We start from the raw sequence: 16,712 nt of genomic DNA, 5'->3' as shown, positions 1-16,712 counted from the left end.
TGGGCCGACTCCCTCCTTTCCCCTTCAGCCAGCATGTCTGAACCGAACCGCCACACAAGAACCTCTGACTGAACAAATCACACTGCTGACCACGTGATGGCGGTAACACCGCTTTTTCTCCTGTTTGCAAACAGCCAACGGGATAAAAGGAGATGAAAAAGAGGAATGCAGCAAAATAAGAAAGGAAAGAAGGAGGAGGAACTAAACATAGAAGGGAAATATAGTTTTTTTGCATTTTGGTTTGGTTCTTTTTTTAATCATGCATCCTGGTAGTAATGATTGAGATGGAAAGAATCAAACTCCGAGGATTTCCGGAGGGCGGAGCGGGTTGGTTCTGTTCATGTGATTTGTGTTCACGTGAGAAGGCTGAACGTAACTCCCTGCTTGTAGAATATCTCTAATTTTTCTTAGCCAGTATCAGACATCAACAAGGCCCCCAGTCTGCCACTAACAACCATGCCACGTTCAAAGCCACTTGAATCAAATTTATTTGATGCTTAGTTTGAGGCATTCCTTGATATTTGAAACTACATTTTTGGACTAAATCAGTCTGAGTTTAAACACTACAAGTCCCCCGTTGCTCAAACAGTTTTGCAAAAACTGGGATCTGCTAATTATCAAAGGTGATTTTGTGCCAAAATCTGATTCCCAACCAAATCTGTCCCCTTTTGTTTTTTTGTCTCATTCATTCATTATTATCAAAGTAAACCGGATGGGAAAACCTCCAAACACAGACAGCTATGTGTTCAGTTCATGCAATCACAGACGCTGAGTTGTTTGGACGCTGCAGAAGAGTTTCTGCTCAGCGTCATCGCAGAGCTGCAGATACAACTGGGGGGGGGGGGCAGAAAGCAGAGTTCATCCAGGTTTGCTTGGCTCCTAAACAAAGATTATAAGACGGTTAACTGTACCAACCAGCAGAAAAGATAAATGGAAGTTGCTCCATATTCCAAAGGGATTACACCTCGTTTCCAACAGCAGAGGAAGATTGTGTATGTATACCAGCGATATGGCGTAATGAGGTCCCACCAGTCCCAGAGGCAATGAAAGTTACTGCAGCGGCAGCTTCATGTCTCAAAACTCCCAACCTATAACTCTTAAACATCTAAAGGTTTTAACGCATTGAATTTACCTTTGTAGAAACACTGGGTTTCTCAGTTAAATAAAGATACCAGGCCATGCCGTTACTTAGTCCAAACTAACAAGGTAATCTGTCATCTTAGTTGTATATTACAGCGGTTAAGATAGCCTTTTCATGTTTGTATTCATGTTTTCACGTAAATCGTAAATTATTTCGTAGCGAGCAGTTGGAAGACTGCTGGTTCAGTTGCTGTCCATGCAGACTACTTGAGGGTCCAGTCTGAAGAGTTTAGCATGCGTTGCTCTCTTTTTAAAAGTACTAAATATGATGGAGCAATTTCTTCGTAAGCGTTTTAATGGATGCGGTGGGTTATGTGAGCCTTTCTGCCGGTTGCTACAGCAGGACAGAATGTCCAAATCTGTCAACGCAGATGGGAATTCCTTCATGGCAAAACTGATAAACCGTGTTTTATACCAAGATTCAATATATGACTTAAAAAAAAAAGCAAAAATCAATGCCATGTTAACGGATATCTCTAGAAATGTTGTAAGAGAAAAATCAAGGATTATGGGAAAATTCCTAAAAATAACGTGAATAATAACTTGACCTGTATTGTAATAATGTTTTTTAACGAATGAATGGTGTTAAATTACTTGGAATAGTGCTTAAATCTGTATATCTGTTAATTGTGCAGCAGGCCAAAGGCACTTTATAAAAGGTGACCATCTGAAGTTCAGTGACGGCTCCTCCAAACTGCTGTCGGGGCACAAATTTCAGGACAAGTACGCTGTGCTGCGAGCAGAGAAGCTGCTGGTCTACCGGGATGTCAAAGTAAGTTCCCTTTCTCTCTTTTTTTTTTTTTTTTAAGTTTAACGGTTACAGTTTCTGCAAGCAAACAAAAATCCTGCAGGGAACAAGGAGTGACTGACAAGGGAATGAAAATCGTTCGAAAACGGCTTTTTGAAAACCAAGAATGCGTCAGAGCGAAGCCCACATCATTGCAGCCTAATCGACCAAAACTGAGCCAGTCTCTATGACATGAAGTCGATTTGTTTCATCTCCCTGGCGAGAGGTCTCGAGGTTCCAAATTTTTCCAAATTGCAGAGGAAAACAAAACGTACTGTCTGCAGCAGACTTCCCACAGAATCCAGCAGGCGCTTCAGAGAGAACCAGCAGGACAGAGTTCCCTGGAGGGCTTTTCTCCTCAGCACATTTCTGCAGTTGAAACATGGGCTTCGGAAAGGACAGTGAAGAGCTTTTAATAATTGATGGAGGTGCAGTCATTCTGGCTGAAGGGTGAGGGCTGCAGGTGGGAGGCAAAATAGCCAGGGCTGGTGTGTGCCGAAGCGGTGGGGGGAGGGCTGTCTCTGAAAGCTTTTCTAAGCGTGAAGTTGCACAAGAATGTTGCTAATTACTGCATAAATACAAGGGGAAATTAGAAGTGTTACTGAAATTTAATTGATATTTCTTTCCCTCTGCAATTATTGCCAGGTCTGTATTTAGTGCAAATGATGCTGGATGAAACAGAGACGGGTGGGTTGTGATGTGTAGGTGTCAGAAGCAAGTTATAACTTTGATTCTGTTTTCTTTGTTCCTTTCATCTCTGTTCTTTGTCAGATGGAGAACGAGCTTCGCTGTTAATGATTCATACCGATTGTCATATTGTGATTCAGTGAAACTGCATAGATAGTTAGTTAGTGTTTTATTTATTTTATTACATATTTTCATCTAACATATTCAACTGATTTTGTTATTGTTTTTTTTTTTTTGTTTTCTTTGTTTTTGCAGAGCAATAAACCAGAGAAAGAAATCCAGCTGAAGTGTGCGAAATGTTACTTTGGCCTGAAGAGAAAGCTCAAACCTCCAAACAAGTAAACTGCACTCACCTATTAACAGATTTTGTTCAAATTACTTTCTGCTGCACCCGTTGGATAACACCAAATTTTCTTTCTTTTTTTTTACTTGTGCTTTTAAAAATAAACGACGACAGCAGCAACTTTGCTATTTTGTCAGCAATTAACGCCTTATCACCTGATGCAGTCTTTTTTTCTTTTTTCTTACTGGAGGAATATGCACACGTTTCTGACACTTGCTGCTTTTGTAACGTACCATTGTTTTTATTCAACTGACACATGAGGATAAATACCTTTACTTCAGCTAAATTACAGCTGTAAACAAACACTGAGCACTTCAATGTGGAAATAGCTTTGGATATTTAAAAACGGAAGCTGTGCTCCATTTACAGCCATTAAAACAACGTTGACACATATTTCATATTGACGTTCCCAGATGTTTAATCACACACACACATACACACACACGCACACACACTGATCAGTCAGAAATCGGAAGTTTTCGGGGTCATTATTGTAATTTCCGTTCCCTCGTCACCAATCTTCTGAAGTCGGAACGGTTTTCCAGTGAAGAATGTTTATTGTATGAAATGTAAATGAAAGAATGCAGTGATTTTCACTTAATTTTAAACATATATATCAGTGAAACTGACATTTTTTGGTAAAGTTTTGAAAGGCTTGAAAAAATTTCCAAAACATTTAGAAATAATTGTAATAATAAGAATTTAAAGTAATTAGAATTTTTAGAATGTTGCAAACATGATTAGAGAGAAAAAACGGCATCAAAGTGTTTAAACGCTCTCTGAAGTGGAGAGGCATTGCAAGTAGTTTAGTAATGTTCGTAAATTTGTAAAATTGTAACTAAATTGGTAATTTCATCATCTATAGTTCAAACTTAATATCATTAAATTGAAAGAATCCGGGGCGTCTCCGTAGATAACCTGGGAGAGCTGCAGGCGGTTCCTGATAAACATCTGCTCTCTGCATGAGCGAAACAGTCAAATAAGAAAATCCTGTGCTGAAAGTCACTGCATTGACTCAGTACCACGTCTGAAAATTGCTCTAAATCCAGAATATGTGAGCAAATTCAAATTGGCTGCATAGTTTTCAAAATAAATCTATAATATTTCCCATTAACAACAAGTGATATGTTCTTTGAACCGTGTCAGTAAATAGAGAGATGAAATAATTATCAGTGTTCCTGCTTTCATCGTGAATATGGCAACTCTTAAGATTAGAGCAGCTAGAGCGAGTATCCTTATCAAATCAGCTCCCCTGACGATGATCTTATGATCATTTAGAAGTAAACCTCGTCCTCTTGAGCAAAGTTTTTAAACGGTGTTCATGTCTGCAGCCACTTGTGTATCAAGCCTTTGCCCCCAGCGATATATAACCCTTTCTTTCCCCTCAAAAACGGTGACCTGAAGGGATGCCAAAGCAACTCCTGACCCCCGCTTTATTTTTCACGGTAATGAAATTGATTAAATGTAATTGCACTTTAACAAATACAAATTATTCAGCTCTGCCTCTGCAAGTAGAACACATTGCTGCCGCAGTTTTATTTTAATGATCTTCTGTTATTGTAATTTATGACACATGCCAAAGCCGCCCTGTTTTTGTTGGTCAAGCAAAGAGGAAGTTTTACAGGAGCCATATCCTATATTTCACATTACCGAATTATAATTCCTCATAATTTTATCCGTGTCGGTATTTTGAGTGGAGGGGAAGTGTGAAAAATGAGTCCGGCAAGCAACGGTGTGCATTACGCAGCCGTTCGGTGGGAGCAAAAAACTGCATAAGAGGCAAGGAGTGGGAGATGAAGCGAGTGAGACGGGAGAGAGGGAAAGAAAGGAAGGGATGATGCAGCGTGGTATCAGAGATGTGCTGTTGAGTGGGCTGTGGGAGAGGTGATACGGTGAATAAAGAAATAAAAGGAGTGCTGAGCGGGATGGAGAGAGTCGTAGTGCGAGGGTTAGGAGAGGCAGCGCTTCAGTACCTCATTAGACAGAGGTCTATCTGCTAGCGCCCTGCTGCGGGCGTCGGATCGGCCGCCTTAACTCACAGACGTGATGCTCCAGGCTGCCCCCCCCCCCACTCCTCCACTCCTCTACAGTCCCAGCTGCGAGGGGTTTTCAGAGAGGAGGGAGGTGGTCTTTTCACCTTTTACTGCTTTTAGTGCAGGTTAATTCACACTGAAACGCACACAGATGCAAGTGTTTACATACTAAGAAGCATACAGTGAATTATTTTATTTACCCAGCAGCAACATATAATCAACCGTACTCACATGAGATTGTTCATCCCACCTGGAACAGGAGCACATCGTTCTCACTTCCAAATTTGCATCTCATATTCCTCCACTCGACTTGTACTTTAAGGCCTATAGGTGAGCAGCAAGTGGCACATGCATGTTGTTTGGCCTGGAGCACGTTTATATCAGCTCATGCATAAACACATGGGCTGAAACAGCACTAATTAATTCCACTGTTAAGCACCAAGCAGTTGAAAGGAACTTTTTTTTAAAAAGCTCTTTGCATGCTCGTCCAAAGGGTTCTGACCTTTTGCCATCCTTGCAGCACTTTCTCATCCAGTTTTGAATTAATATTGATTTAAAGTGGAATATTTGGACATGTATTTGCTTTATTTCACAAAAACATGTTCAGGATTATTCTCTTCAAATTAAAAAAAAAAAATCTGTCCAGGAACCGTTGACTCAGCGTAAGTTTGTGCAGACAAAACTTTCCTTATCTGACACACCTCTTTGTTTCTTTGTTTGTCTTTCCAGCTGGGGCTTTACGGTGTACACTGATAAACAGCAGTGGTGAGTACCACACAGATGTCTCTGTTCAGCAATTATGGGCTGTGACTTTACTTGAAATGTCTCTAAAATGGAAAGACTCAAGTGGGACAGAGCTGCAAGTTTTAAGTTGTTTTTTTTTAATAATCTAAATGGGTTTATAATGGGGAAATCGGTGCAGTTGAACTATATTAATGATGGTCATATAGTGAGAGGCTGCTTCTGGTCAGCTTAGGAAGTGATATATACACTGATCATCCACATCGTTAAAACCACTGAGAGGGAAACTGCGCGTCATTAAAACTCAGCTACGGTGATGTTATGTTGACATATACCACAGGATCTTTCTAATTAAGGTGGCACCAAGGGGTTCAGGGGGGTGCAATATGCTCACACAGTCCTTCATTTTGGAGAGTGTGTAAACATTAACTATTGCAGTCATGCCTGGCATTCAAACATGTTCAAGCATGGCTACGCTACTGCAGGCTGTCCGAGTTGTTTCCATCGATTAGTTTTACTACTCATGAGAACTGTTACTGTGTACTTCTGCAAACAAAATTATTAGATAGAAGTTTAAGTATCAGATGAATCATGTTTTTCATTACTATGTGATTTAATGCCACTGCAAGAAAAAGGTATTAATTTTCATTATCTGCGGTATTAAAATACACAAAAAGCCTCCCATTGATTTTGGTTGATGTGGCGGTTGGAAGTAGCAAATTAAAACATAACAATGGAGGTAATGAAAATGCATGAGAGTTGCAAAATTGGGACTGTGCAAATGAATGTAAAATATTATACCAAGTGATAAATTATCAAGTAGTTTGCTTAATTTAAAGGCAGTTTGATTAAAATAGCAGTTTTTCATGAGGACATTTTTCAGACTTACATTTCTTGTCTATCATTTCCAACAGCAAATCTGTCATTTAGCCTTTTAGGAAGGATGAAAGGAAAATGATTACTGAAATAAATTGATGCAGTGAGATTGCTTATACATTAACCATGGAGGTGTTGAAACCAGCGCTGTCAGCGCTGACGCTTTGTTTAATGCAATCATGTGGTATCGCCATTTAAAATGTAATTGAGTCAAGAGAAGTAAATGTGTTATTAGAACCGTGATCCACAGTTCACTGCTGCTGATGGTGGAAATACCTCGCTGGGGTCTTGGAGTGGCCGCTGCACAAATCAGGAAAAACACACCTATCTATAGTCTTTCAGACAAAACGGCAAGGCAGCTTCATTTACAATTTAAAATTGTAAGAAGGTTTCTGACAAAACTTCACCTACTTCCAATCTGCTTGTAGACAGGAAAAGTCTTACGTTTACACTCCACCAACTTCTAATACACAGAGTAAATAACATTTTTGTCAGCCATTTGTGGCCTTCATCAGGAGTCTTCTTTTTTTTTTTTTAAACCTATTGCAAATAAAGTCAGACCGTGATTGTTTGATCATTTTCCCGAATAGCAATGTAATTCTTGACTTATGAGTTTTGAAGATATGGATTGCTTACCTAGAGATGGAAGGGCCTTTCTGTGTGCAGTTTGCATGTTCTCCCCGTGTTCCCCTGGGTAGCTAATGGGAGCTACCCTCACAAAAACATGCAACAGTCCTGGGCTATACATGCCCCTTCTGGCCAGCCGGGGCGCCAGATGGGGTGGGGAGGATCCAGCCGGAATAACGTGATCCTTCCACGCGCTACGTCCGGCTGGAGAAACCCCACCCTGTCTGGTGAAAAGATGCGGCCTGCTCACTCCTCAGGTTAAGGAGGAGACCTGAGCTCAGTGCAGGAACTCCCGGGCTTGGTAGAGGACGGCAATGCCCAGGGGCCTCATTTAAAATGGACTGCGTAGGATTCATACTAAAAGTGCACAAACACCCAAAAGCCGAAAATGCCGGGCGCAAAAAAAAATCTGGATCAATAAAACTATGTGCACGCAATCTTGCGCACAATGTTCGCTTCATAAATCTCAGTCCAGCTGGAAGGTTGCGCAGCTGAATCCGCCTCATATCCCGCCCTCTACACGCCCACTTCATACCAAAAATGGTATGTTTTTGCATATGAATGAGCCTGCTGAGCATGCGCAGTGGCTTCCTGCAGCCTGTTTGGCTTCAGGATGAATGAGAAGTATCCAGCCACCGTACTGAATGTCACTGAGATCTGAGATCGAGATGTTGAGGATGAGGTGGAGGACAGTAAAACCACATTATTTTGTGGTCACAGTAAAAGTAGAAAAATAAATAGTAGGCTATAAAATAAAGCGAGTGAGTGGCAGCACGCCATTGCTGCGCGGAACGCCGTGAGTGCCCCGGCGCAACAGTGGGAAAATGTCCCCCGTCTTTTCAAAATCGTGTTTTTGTCCCCCCCACTTTTTACAGTTTAAAAACTAACGGTAGGATCAGCCATTAATTGCAAATCATCGACACACCCTGAAGACGATGCGAGAACAGCCCCACAGCCCCGCTTCACCCCCCGCTCCACCTCCTCCTCTCCCGTCTCCCCTCAGAGCTGCTCAGGGCTGATTTATGGTTCCGCGTCACACCAACGCAGAGCCTACGGCGTAGGTGCGCATCACCGCGTACCCTACGGCGTAGGCTCTGCGTCGTTTTAACGCGGGACCCTAATTTAGGCTTACACAGGCACCTAAAGGTTTCACGCGCGCGTAAAACTCATTATATATATATAAAGAAATCTGTGTCCCTTTAGGGAAGAAATGAGAGGCTCTGTGGAGCCCCTAAACGCTCTACGAAGCCCCTCATTTGTTCTGTCCTAAAGCGGTGGGTGAAGGAGGTTCCCGGCGTGTCACCGCGGCTGCAGCAGCAGCAGAGTCCTGACTGACGCTTCACACACAGAGGAACACGATCAGCGCTATTTTATTATAAGTCTGATATATTTTGTGATATGTGATGACATTATTAAGAGTATGACATGAATCTGGCTTCATTTCACCACCTCACAGCCTGCGTCGCCAGTTCCCCGTGTCTTAAGTAAATTCTTAAGGGAGGGTCAGGGTTGCCGTAAAGATAAGCAGATTTTTCGGTTAGTTTTTTCTTTTTAGATCCTAGCCTTTGCGTAGAAGGTGGCTTCCGCATCTTTCAAGCCCTTTTTGTGCGCAAGCAAGCTTTATAGATGAGGCCCCTCGACTGTAGCTTAGGTAGGAGCACAATGTGGTGATATAATGGGTAAAAAACGGATAAAAAAAAAAAGTTTGTAAGTACCCATCTCCTGATGGAAGGAAAACCCACACTGGTTAGTGAAATCAGATTCACTAAAACATAATAATAAAACTGATCTTGACAAATTAGCTGTTTCAATCATAATGCTTTATTTTTGAGACTGTGACTTTCCAAAAAGGTCCAGTTTTCTCTCTTCATCTGTCCAAAAGACATCCTTCCAGAATATATGAGAAGAATATCATATGCATTTTGACAAATTCCAGTTTGGCTTTTTCACAATTTCCTTCAGCAGTGGAGATCGTCCTCAGTTTGGTTCAAACACTGATGGATGGTGCGATCTAACACTGATGGACCTTGACCTCAGAGTTCTCTTTGAAAGTTTTTCGGGGCTCTCTGGTAACCATTTGTATTATCAGTCTCTTCAGTTTGTCATCAATTTTCCTCCCATGTCCACGCCAACATTGACCACAGTGGACCCTGAACATCAAGCTGCCTGGAGAGGGTCTTCTCGCCTTTACCTTCAACACGCTTGTCTCCTCAGACAGCTCTCTCCAATTTTTAACCCTTTTAATAGCCAGATCGGCTGAAGATTGAAGACTCCTGTGAATCTTTTTTTATGGGTACCAACTACTTTTTTCCAGGCCAGTTTCATTAGTTTTTCCTCAAAGATTCTGTTGAAACACAAATAAAAACAATGTGGACTTTCAGTATTCAGTTTTAGTGACCCATCATTTATTACCTCTTTCATCAGTTTGAAGGTATTTCAGTAACTATTGCCGGTTTTTCTTCCTTTATTGGACGGGTACCAATAAATGTGTCCACGTCTGTAACTTGGGTCCCAGATGATTTTCATTTTTACCACAGTACATCAGGTTTAGTCAGCGGTATCCCAATGGAGCTGAACTCAAAACTGCAACCGTGCTATAGTAGCTGAAGAACTCCCTTCATCGTGTTGTTTTAATCTCCTTTTATTTATGTCATTTGTTTCCAAAAATGAATAAAACGCAGGAGCCTACATAATCACATACCTTCCTGCAGTGGGACAGTACAACACCATAATAGCGCTAAAGAGAGTGCTGCAGCAACCTATATAGGTGGCAGGTATTACTTAAGCCATCATCCTCGATTATTACTTACAGCCCCAATCAGTGCTTCAGAGGCGTACGCTACGCAGGCAGATTCTTATAATTATAGTTAATGGCAGAAACTCCACCTCTAGTCAAGTCTATTTACAGTAATCACTGAAGTTTCCCCTCAGAGTAGATCGCGTCCAGCTCTGTGACTCGCCACATCTGGACAAAATCAGTGAAAATCAATGAGTGTGTGAACCGTCTTTTCCGCCACAGGTACTTCTGTTGCGACAAGAAAGAGACACAGGTCGGCTGGGTGATGGACATCATAGCCATGAAGGTAAGATGACATGCAGCTGAGACGTTTGAGCAGAAGTGATGAGCTCTTCTGCGCGGAAAGCTGATGAAGCCATTCATTCCTGGAGCACTAAAGCTTTCTTTGGCTCGGGGAGTAGAGGAGAGGTGTTATAATCTTCAAAATTCCTGTAAAGTAGTGAATCTAGCCCAATAATATCTCCATTTGGAGAGAAACACACTCTAAACTCTAATTACAGGCAGAATCAGTCACATTTTGCAGTCTGTGTCTTTGAAAAAGGACATGTTTAAAGTATTTTCCAAAATCATACCTTTCTGTTGTTGCTGATAAGTAGATGAAACACATAAACAGGGGAAGAAGTGTTACGTTTTTGAGGTCAGTCAACAATAACATTAATCACTTTATGTGGAAAAGCTGTAAGAATAAGGTCAAGGCAACTGTAACAATCACATTGCAGTACTTAGCCCCCAGACAGAGTGCTGTGTTGTCGCTGTCAGTAGCTGACACAGCACATATGACATAAATAATGCAGGGCAAAGCAAACACGGGGAGAGCAGCTACACATCTGTCATATTCTTGGGCAATTTCTCCGTCTCGCATGCATCACTCACATCCTCTTTGTGAACAAGCATCTTGTTTTCTCATTAGAGCAAATACTGCAGTCTGTGTTTTTGGACACTTTGAGGTAAATGAATAAAGCTGAATACCTTACTCATCCTAAACGCAAAGATCAAACTCAGTTCTTCCTGCTCTGTGTTGTATGCTCAGCAGATTTCAGGAGTATTAGCACTCCCGTTGGCTTCCTTTATGGGAACCCGTCGTATATCTCAGGGGCTTACTGTAAAAGCCTTTCAGGGCCTTAGTTTGGGTTACAGGTAAAAGGGGCATCACTGCCAGGGAGCGATTGATCTGAAGGCAGGGCTAATTTTGGTTTTAAGTGTTTAAAAGTTTTTATTTCAGATGCCTTTTTCTGCTCTTTGGAGAGACTCTTTGCACTGCAACAGCTAAATCTGTAGCAGACTGGAGCCGCCTTAAAAATATTAGGATTCTCCACCCAAATCCTCTAAATATCAGGATTGTCGGCTTCCAGCAGAGAGGCTAGTGGGAAGGACACAGGACTTGTGCGAAGGGCAGCGAGACGGTGCAGACGGGAGAAGTAGACGGAGAGCCCTTCACTACTCCTGATATCCCTTACCTGTTAGCGAGCATTGTGCTCCCACAGTTTCCATAGCAACTCGCAATGGAGAATCTCTCTCCAAAGCAAGGTGTAAGTGATGGGAGTGACGTTGGTGAGGAGGTGGGGGGTGTAAAGGTCCAAGGACAGGTCCTTGCAGCGATAAAATAAAGATTCGTTAAGGACAGGCAGTTCTGTGGCTCTGCGGGTCACAGTGATTTTAAAAGGGGACTTGGTGAAAGTGAAAGTTTAGATGAGGATCAGAGCACGGTGAGGCAGAGGAGAAAAAAACCATCGCTTTGATTCATTTCTAAAGGTATTTGTTTTAGTCGGGCCAAAACAAAACTAAAAATAGTCCTTTTAGAGTTATAAACCGTCCTACAGTATTAATGTAGCTTGTTCATTTGAACAGTTTCTTCAGGGGATGAGAAGTAAAAGGTTTTACACGTTGTATCTGGGTTTAAAATACCGACGGGAACATAGATCTTACAGTGTGGGCCAGTTTTTAAGCCACCATGCAACTACAAAACAGACGACAAAGTGATAAATTTAGATCAGTTTTATGTTGAAGCAAAATTAAATGTTACCCACAACAGACAGGCTCCGATCTGAGCACTGAGAGAATCTCTGCAGAGATGGATGTTCTGGTTTCAGTGGCGTCCACCTTCCAGAGCTTGTGTCGTAAAAGTCAAGATTAATTCAGTCTGACAATTCGAAGTCACGTGAAAAGACAAAGTACACGGTCTTTCCGTTTTAACGTGTCAGGAAATAATAAATAATCCAATGGTTCTTTCCAGCTTTTAAAATCAGGTTAATTCAAGTTTACGTGAGCAACGCGTAACATACCCTCCGTGTCATTTTTTATTTACTAAAAACTAAACCAAAGATGGAGAAGCAATGTGTGAAAACCAAAGTACACCTTTACTGCTTCTTCATGGATTTAAGGTTCGTAAAGCCCCAGGTGAAGCTAATCGAATGCAGTTGAATAATTGATCATCCGCAAGTGTGGCCACCTCTGTAAAAGAAGTGATTTGAGTTGATTCTGTGACATCACACAGGGCAGACATGGGCATTGATCTTTAAAAAAAAAAAATAATAATAATCTGTAGCACCCACCAATCTGAGAAGGCCCATAAGGCCATTTCCAAGCAATTTTTACTCCATTATTTTGCAGTATTTTTGGTTGTTTTTTTTTTTTTATTCAAAGGCGTAAAAACAGTTTCCAATCTTCCAAGGAGTGGACGCTTCAGCAATTTCACCCTGAGGTCAGACCGTACAATGCTGAGTGAAATTGCAAACAACCCAAGAGCTGCTTTCTCAGACTCTTCAGGCCTCAGTAAGCATGTTAAAGTTCTCAACAGTGTAATTAGAAAAGGATTACACAATTCTAGTTTGTTTGGCGGCAACAGGCACCACAGCTGAGGTTTACAAAGCTGCATTTTACCGAAACCCCACAACAGTGACTTGTTGACAGATGAGACCATGAGAAGAGATTTTAGGTGGAACCTCCCTCCAACTGTCAGGGTGGACGGGAGCTGATGTGGACCACTCACCCGGTCAAGTGTTGACAATTGTTTGAAGAACAATTGCTCATAAGTTCAACGTGTGTCTTCAGTGCTGTCATCAAAAGTTCGGTGAAGGGCGGTTTATCTTTGTGTTGCCACAAGTGGGGAAAACAGTGAACAACCAACCACTTTTAGAAAAGTGATGTTTTGTTTTAAAAGTTGGTTCTCCTCTCCATCCAGCTGCTTCTTCATTCCTCTTACCAGCAACACTTAATCAGACCCTTTCCATAAATATTATTATTATAACTACTTTAACTCTTAAGGGATCAATACTCTTGCAGATTTGTATTTATTTTTTGGTGTCTAACAACAAATACCTTCCAAAAACAAATGGAAAAACTGTGCCAGGGTTGAAGCACAAAATAAAGGTAATGAAGCAGAATTAAACATGTTGTCCAGGTTGCATCCACACACACAAAAGCTGAACTTGTGCCGTTTTGTTGGTATCTTCAGTACGGCTCGAACCTCCACTCAAAGACCATCAACTCCAAAGCATCAGCAGATCCCAAAACCTCCAGGGGAGTAGCTGCGACAGAGGGCCTCCAAGTCCAGCCACAGAACCACAGTTACAGCAAACAAGTGAGCAAACAAGAGTCGCTCTCGGTTTCCTTCACGTTTCCTGGTCATCATGACCACAATTTAATGTATTCATTGTTATAGATACTTTATTCACAAATAAAGCTTGTTTTCTTGCTTGTAAGAGCATGTTTGTCAGTATCCTAGTCGATGAATAACACTCTCTCTCGATAAATTAGATTTTCCTAGCTTGACATTGTCTGAGAGAACAATATCCATAATTATTAAAATCAAAACTGTGGCAGGGTGGAGGAGCAGCCACTCAGCCGATTGGGCACACCTGTGCCCAATCAACCTCTCCACCCTGCCTGGCTGCATAAGAAGTGGCTGCACACCAGCAAGAGGTCTGCTGGGGGCAGGTTCTGCTGGTGCACGTGTGGCGGTGTGATTGAATAAAGGAGTTCTTGCACTAAACCCTGTGTCCTCTGTCCTGTCGGTCGGCCCCAACGAGCTTGCTACAAAAACTATCAACCCTTTGAGACTGAAGTATGATTTTAATGGATTTAAGTTTGTTGATAAATTGAGTGTAATCCAAGCATATCCTTTGTCTTCCATGTATGTCCTCAGCTTGCAGACAGGAGGGGTTCTCACCCAGAAGTAGGTTGCAGTACCGACAAGGCCGCTGGTGCTCATTTCAAAACCCTAACCCTGCCCAGGATCCCCAAGTCCAGTGAGCTTCCCAAGACCCGAGAGGTCCAACAAAGGAGAATCTCGTTGGATGTTTGCCTGCCGCCACGAGTCCCTTCTCCGTCCAGGAACCAGCTGCCCATGCCGTTGCCCCTCCCACCTCCATCCCTGTCCAGGAACCAGCAGCCCATGCCGCTGCCCCTCCCTTCTCCATCCCTGTCCAGGAACCAGCAGCCCATGCCGCTGCCCCTCCCTCCTCAGAGCAGCTGTAAGGCCTTGGGGAAAAAAATGTCCTTAGGTGGGGAGGCTAATATGCCACCGAATCTTATGAAAGAGCTGAACTCCGTCCTGAGTAAGACTGGTCGCAAAAACAATGACTAATAGAGCACCCGGTGTAAATGGAGGCATTTCCTTTCATTAATACTTCCTAGCACTGCGGAGCTTACGGATGCACGCATGATGCAGGAAACAGGTGCGGGATACGTTCAGGTGAACCTCAGCTGAACACGACACTGACCCAAGCACTACACGCTTGATTCATACCGCGCTTTCATCCAACCTAAGAGCGCAGCATAGACCCAACCAGTTGGAAAAGCATGTTCAGCTGTCAAAAAACTTGGAAATGTTACAAATTTATTTTTGTGCTTTTGTACTTCTTTTTTTCAGAAGAGCCTGTTTCAAAGAGATTTTAAAGATAACTTTATTGAACATTTATGCTGTTAATGTAATATTTTTGTTAATGTTTGCTTTTGTTTGGTTGTACTTTTATTACAAATTGTTCTAAATATAGCTGTAAATGTACAGTAAATAGTATCACTTATATTTGAAATGCTTCTCAGGATGGAAATACTATACTGTGTTTTGTGTTCGTGGGAGCAGAAATAGACAGTGTTGCATCACTACTGTTATAAACTCCTTTTTTTTGGCCAACGAGATGCAGTATTAACTGGTACAATGGGGATTTCAAGAATTGAGTGTTATTTATTTATGACAAAGTGAACTTTTTTAATCATTTGTTTATATGTAACCTTTAACTGTACATCTGCTAGCAGTGGTTTTTTCAGCTTCTAATTCAGTGGCATACCATTTTAAATTTTAAACTGGCTGCCCCAAATGTAATTTTAATGTACAGCATGAATATATTAATAAACACTGGAAAATGCTTTGACATGCTGTTTTAGAGAACAATTTAATCTTTCATGATAACTTATTTCCATTTGGCCAACAATCCAGAGCCATGTCGCCCCCTCGTACTACGTGTGTCCTGACAAAATGTTTCATGCTTCAAAATGATTCCATTAACAGAAAAATAACTCCCCTCCTGTTGCTCCAGAGAAAATTTAAACATAAATTCTTGCGAAATTGCATTTGCAAATAAATGAATTAAGATTAATGGGACTGATGCACAAGTTTAGACTGTGAACGTATTTACAGCTACGGTGCTGCAAGAAGGAACAAATAACTTCGCTTCACAACCGAAGTTTTACTTAGATTTGAAGTTGCCGTGGTTTGAAAACCATGAAGAAGTTGACTGAGTCTCTGCACAGAAAACTAAGTGAAACAAACTTCATTCAATTCAGATTTCTTCCAAAGTTCTTGCAGCTCACTGCTCACTAAAAAATCAAAGATTTCTTTTGGCAACTTTTGATCTTTAAAAATGTGTTTGCAAATTATCTTTAAACCAGCCTGGCGCATTTTCAAAACGGGTCCTGTCACATGGATGCTGTTGGAAATGAAAGGCTGCGTTTCCTTTTGTTTTTTTGTTATTGTTTTCTTTTATTTTGGGGCTTTTTATGATTCTTTTCATCTTGAACTTGAGCCACATTTGTAGCCTGCCTTTTCTGGGCTCTTTTTCTTCCTCGATTTGTTTATGTCCGCCCCCTTTTTAAGATTTAGTTACATGTTTCCCCTCTTCTTTGATTACCTCGTTAGATTCCCCTGTGTCGTCTCCTCAAATTGATTATAGGTGTATTTATAGTCCTGTGTCGACCTCTTTATTTTAATATCTTCTTGATTTTATCCCCTCCTCGCTTTTTTTTTTTTCCCCACACAGTCACACATTTACATTCTGGACAAGCCTGGACTTGCTGACTTGGTTTGTTTCTGTAGGTGAAATGAATGTCTTTTTAGTTTTTAATTCCATTTGGGCCTCCGTTAGAGCCCACACATACGTGTTTAGTCCGAGCAGGCTATAAATCAGTAAATGTTTGCTGATTCACAACCACCTTTTCTGCAGTTCATTCCTGCATGTGTTTATGGGCCTTTAGAAATATACCTCACATACATTTTTTGCCACCCCGTGGGCTCTTCTTTTAATAGGTTGCTCTGCCTTTGCTGCATGTAATTTATGAATGCACGGACATAATTTGCTAGTTCTTAAAACACACCGGTCCATACTAAATGCTGGCTTACCTCAGTCGTGTCACTGCTGCACGTCTAGCGTGGTGCAAATTAACAATTTCTGTCATTGCCAAAAA

At 41.6% G+C, this 16,712-nt stretch overlaps 1 protein-coding gene across 3 annotated transcripts in view; it reads left to right on the top strand.

Annotated features, from left to right (window-relative positions):
* arap2 (ArfGAP with RhoGAP domain, ankyrin repeat and PH domain 2) overlaps positions 1-15,403 on the top strand; it is a 143,819-nt gene extending 128,416 nt beyond the window's left edge. For all 3 annotated transcript variants that reach the window (XM_061709774.1, XM_061709772.1, XM_061709773.1), the window contains 6 exons: positions 1,776-1,912; positions 2,870-2,952; positions 5,720-5,755; positions 10,254-10,317; positions 13,486-13,611; positions 14,176-15,403. In XM_061709774.1, the coding sequence (XP_061565758.1) occupies positions 1,776-1,912; positions 2,870-2,952; positions 5,720-5,755; positions 10,254-10,317; positions 13,486-13,611; positions 14,176-14,616 (887 nt within the window). In that variant the 3' untranslated portion in view covers positions 14,617-15,403. The remainder of the gene's footprint in view (positions 1-1,775; positions 1,913-2,869; positions 2,953-5,719; positions 5,756-10,253; positions 10,318-13,485; positions 13,612-14,175) is intronic.
* The last annotated feature ends 1,309 nt before the right edge of the window (positions 15,404-16,712 follow it).

The sequence above is a fragment of the Cololabis saira genome, chromosome 20 (genome assembly GCF_033807715.1).
Source record: "Cololabis saira isolate AMF1-May2022 chromosome 20, fColSai1.1, whole genome shotgun sequence".
NCBI lineage: Eukaryota > Metazoa > Chordata > Actinopteri > Beloniformes > Belonidae > Cololabis > Cololabis saira.
The sequence above is the reverse complement of the archived record's forward strand: the minus strand, read 5'-3'. Positions and strand labels throughout refer to the sequence as shown.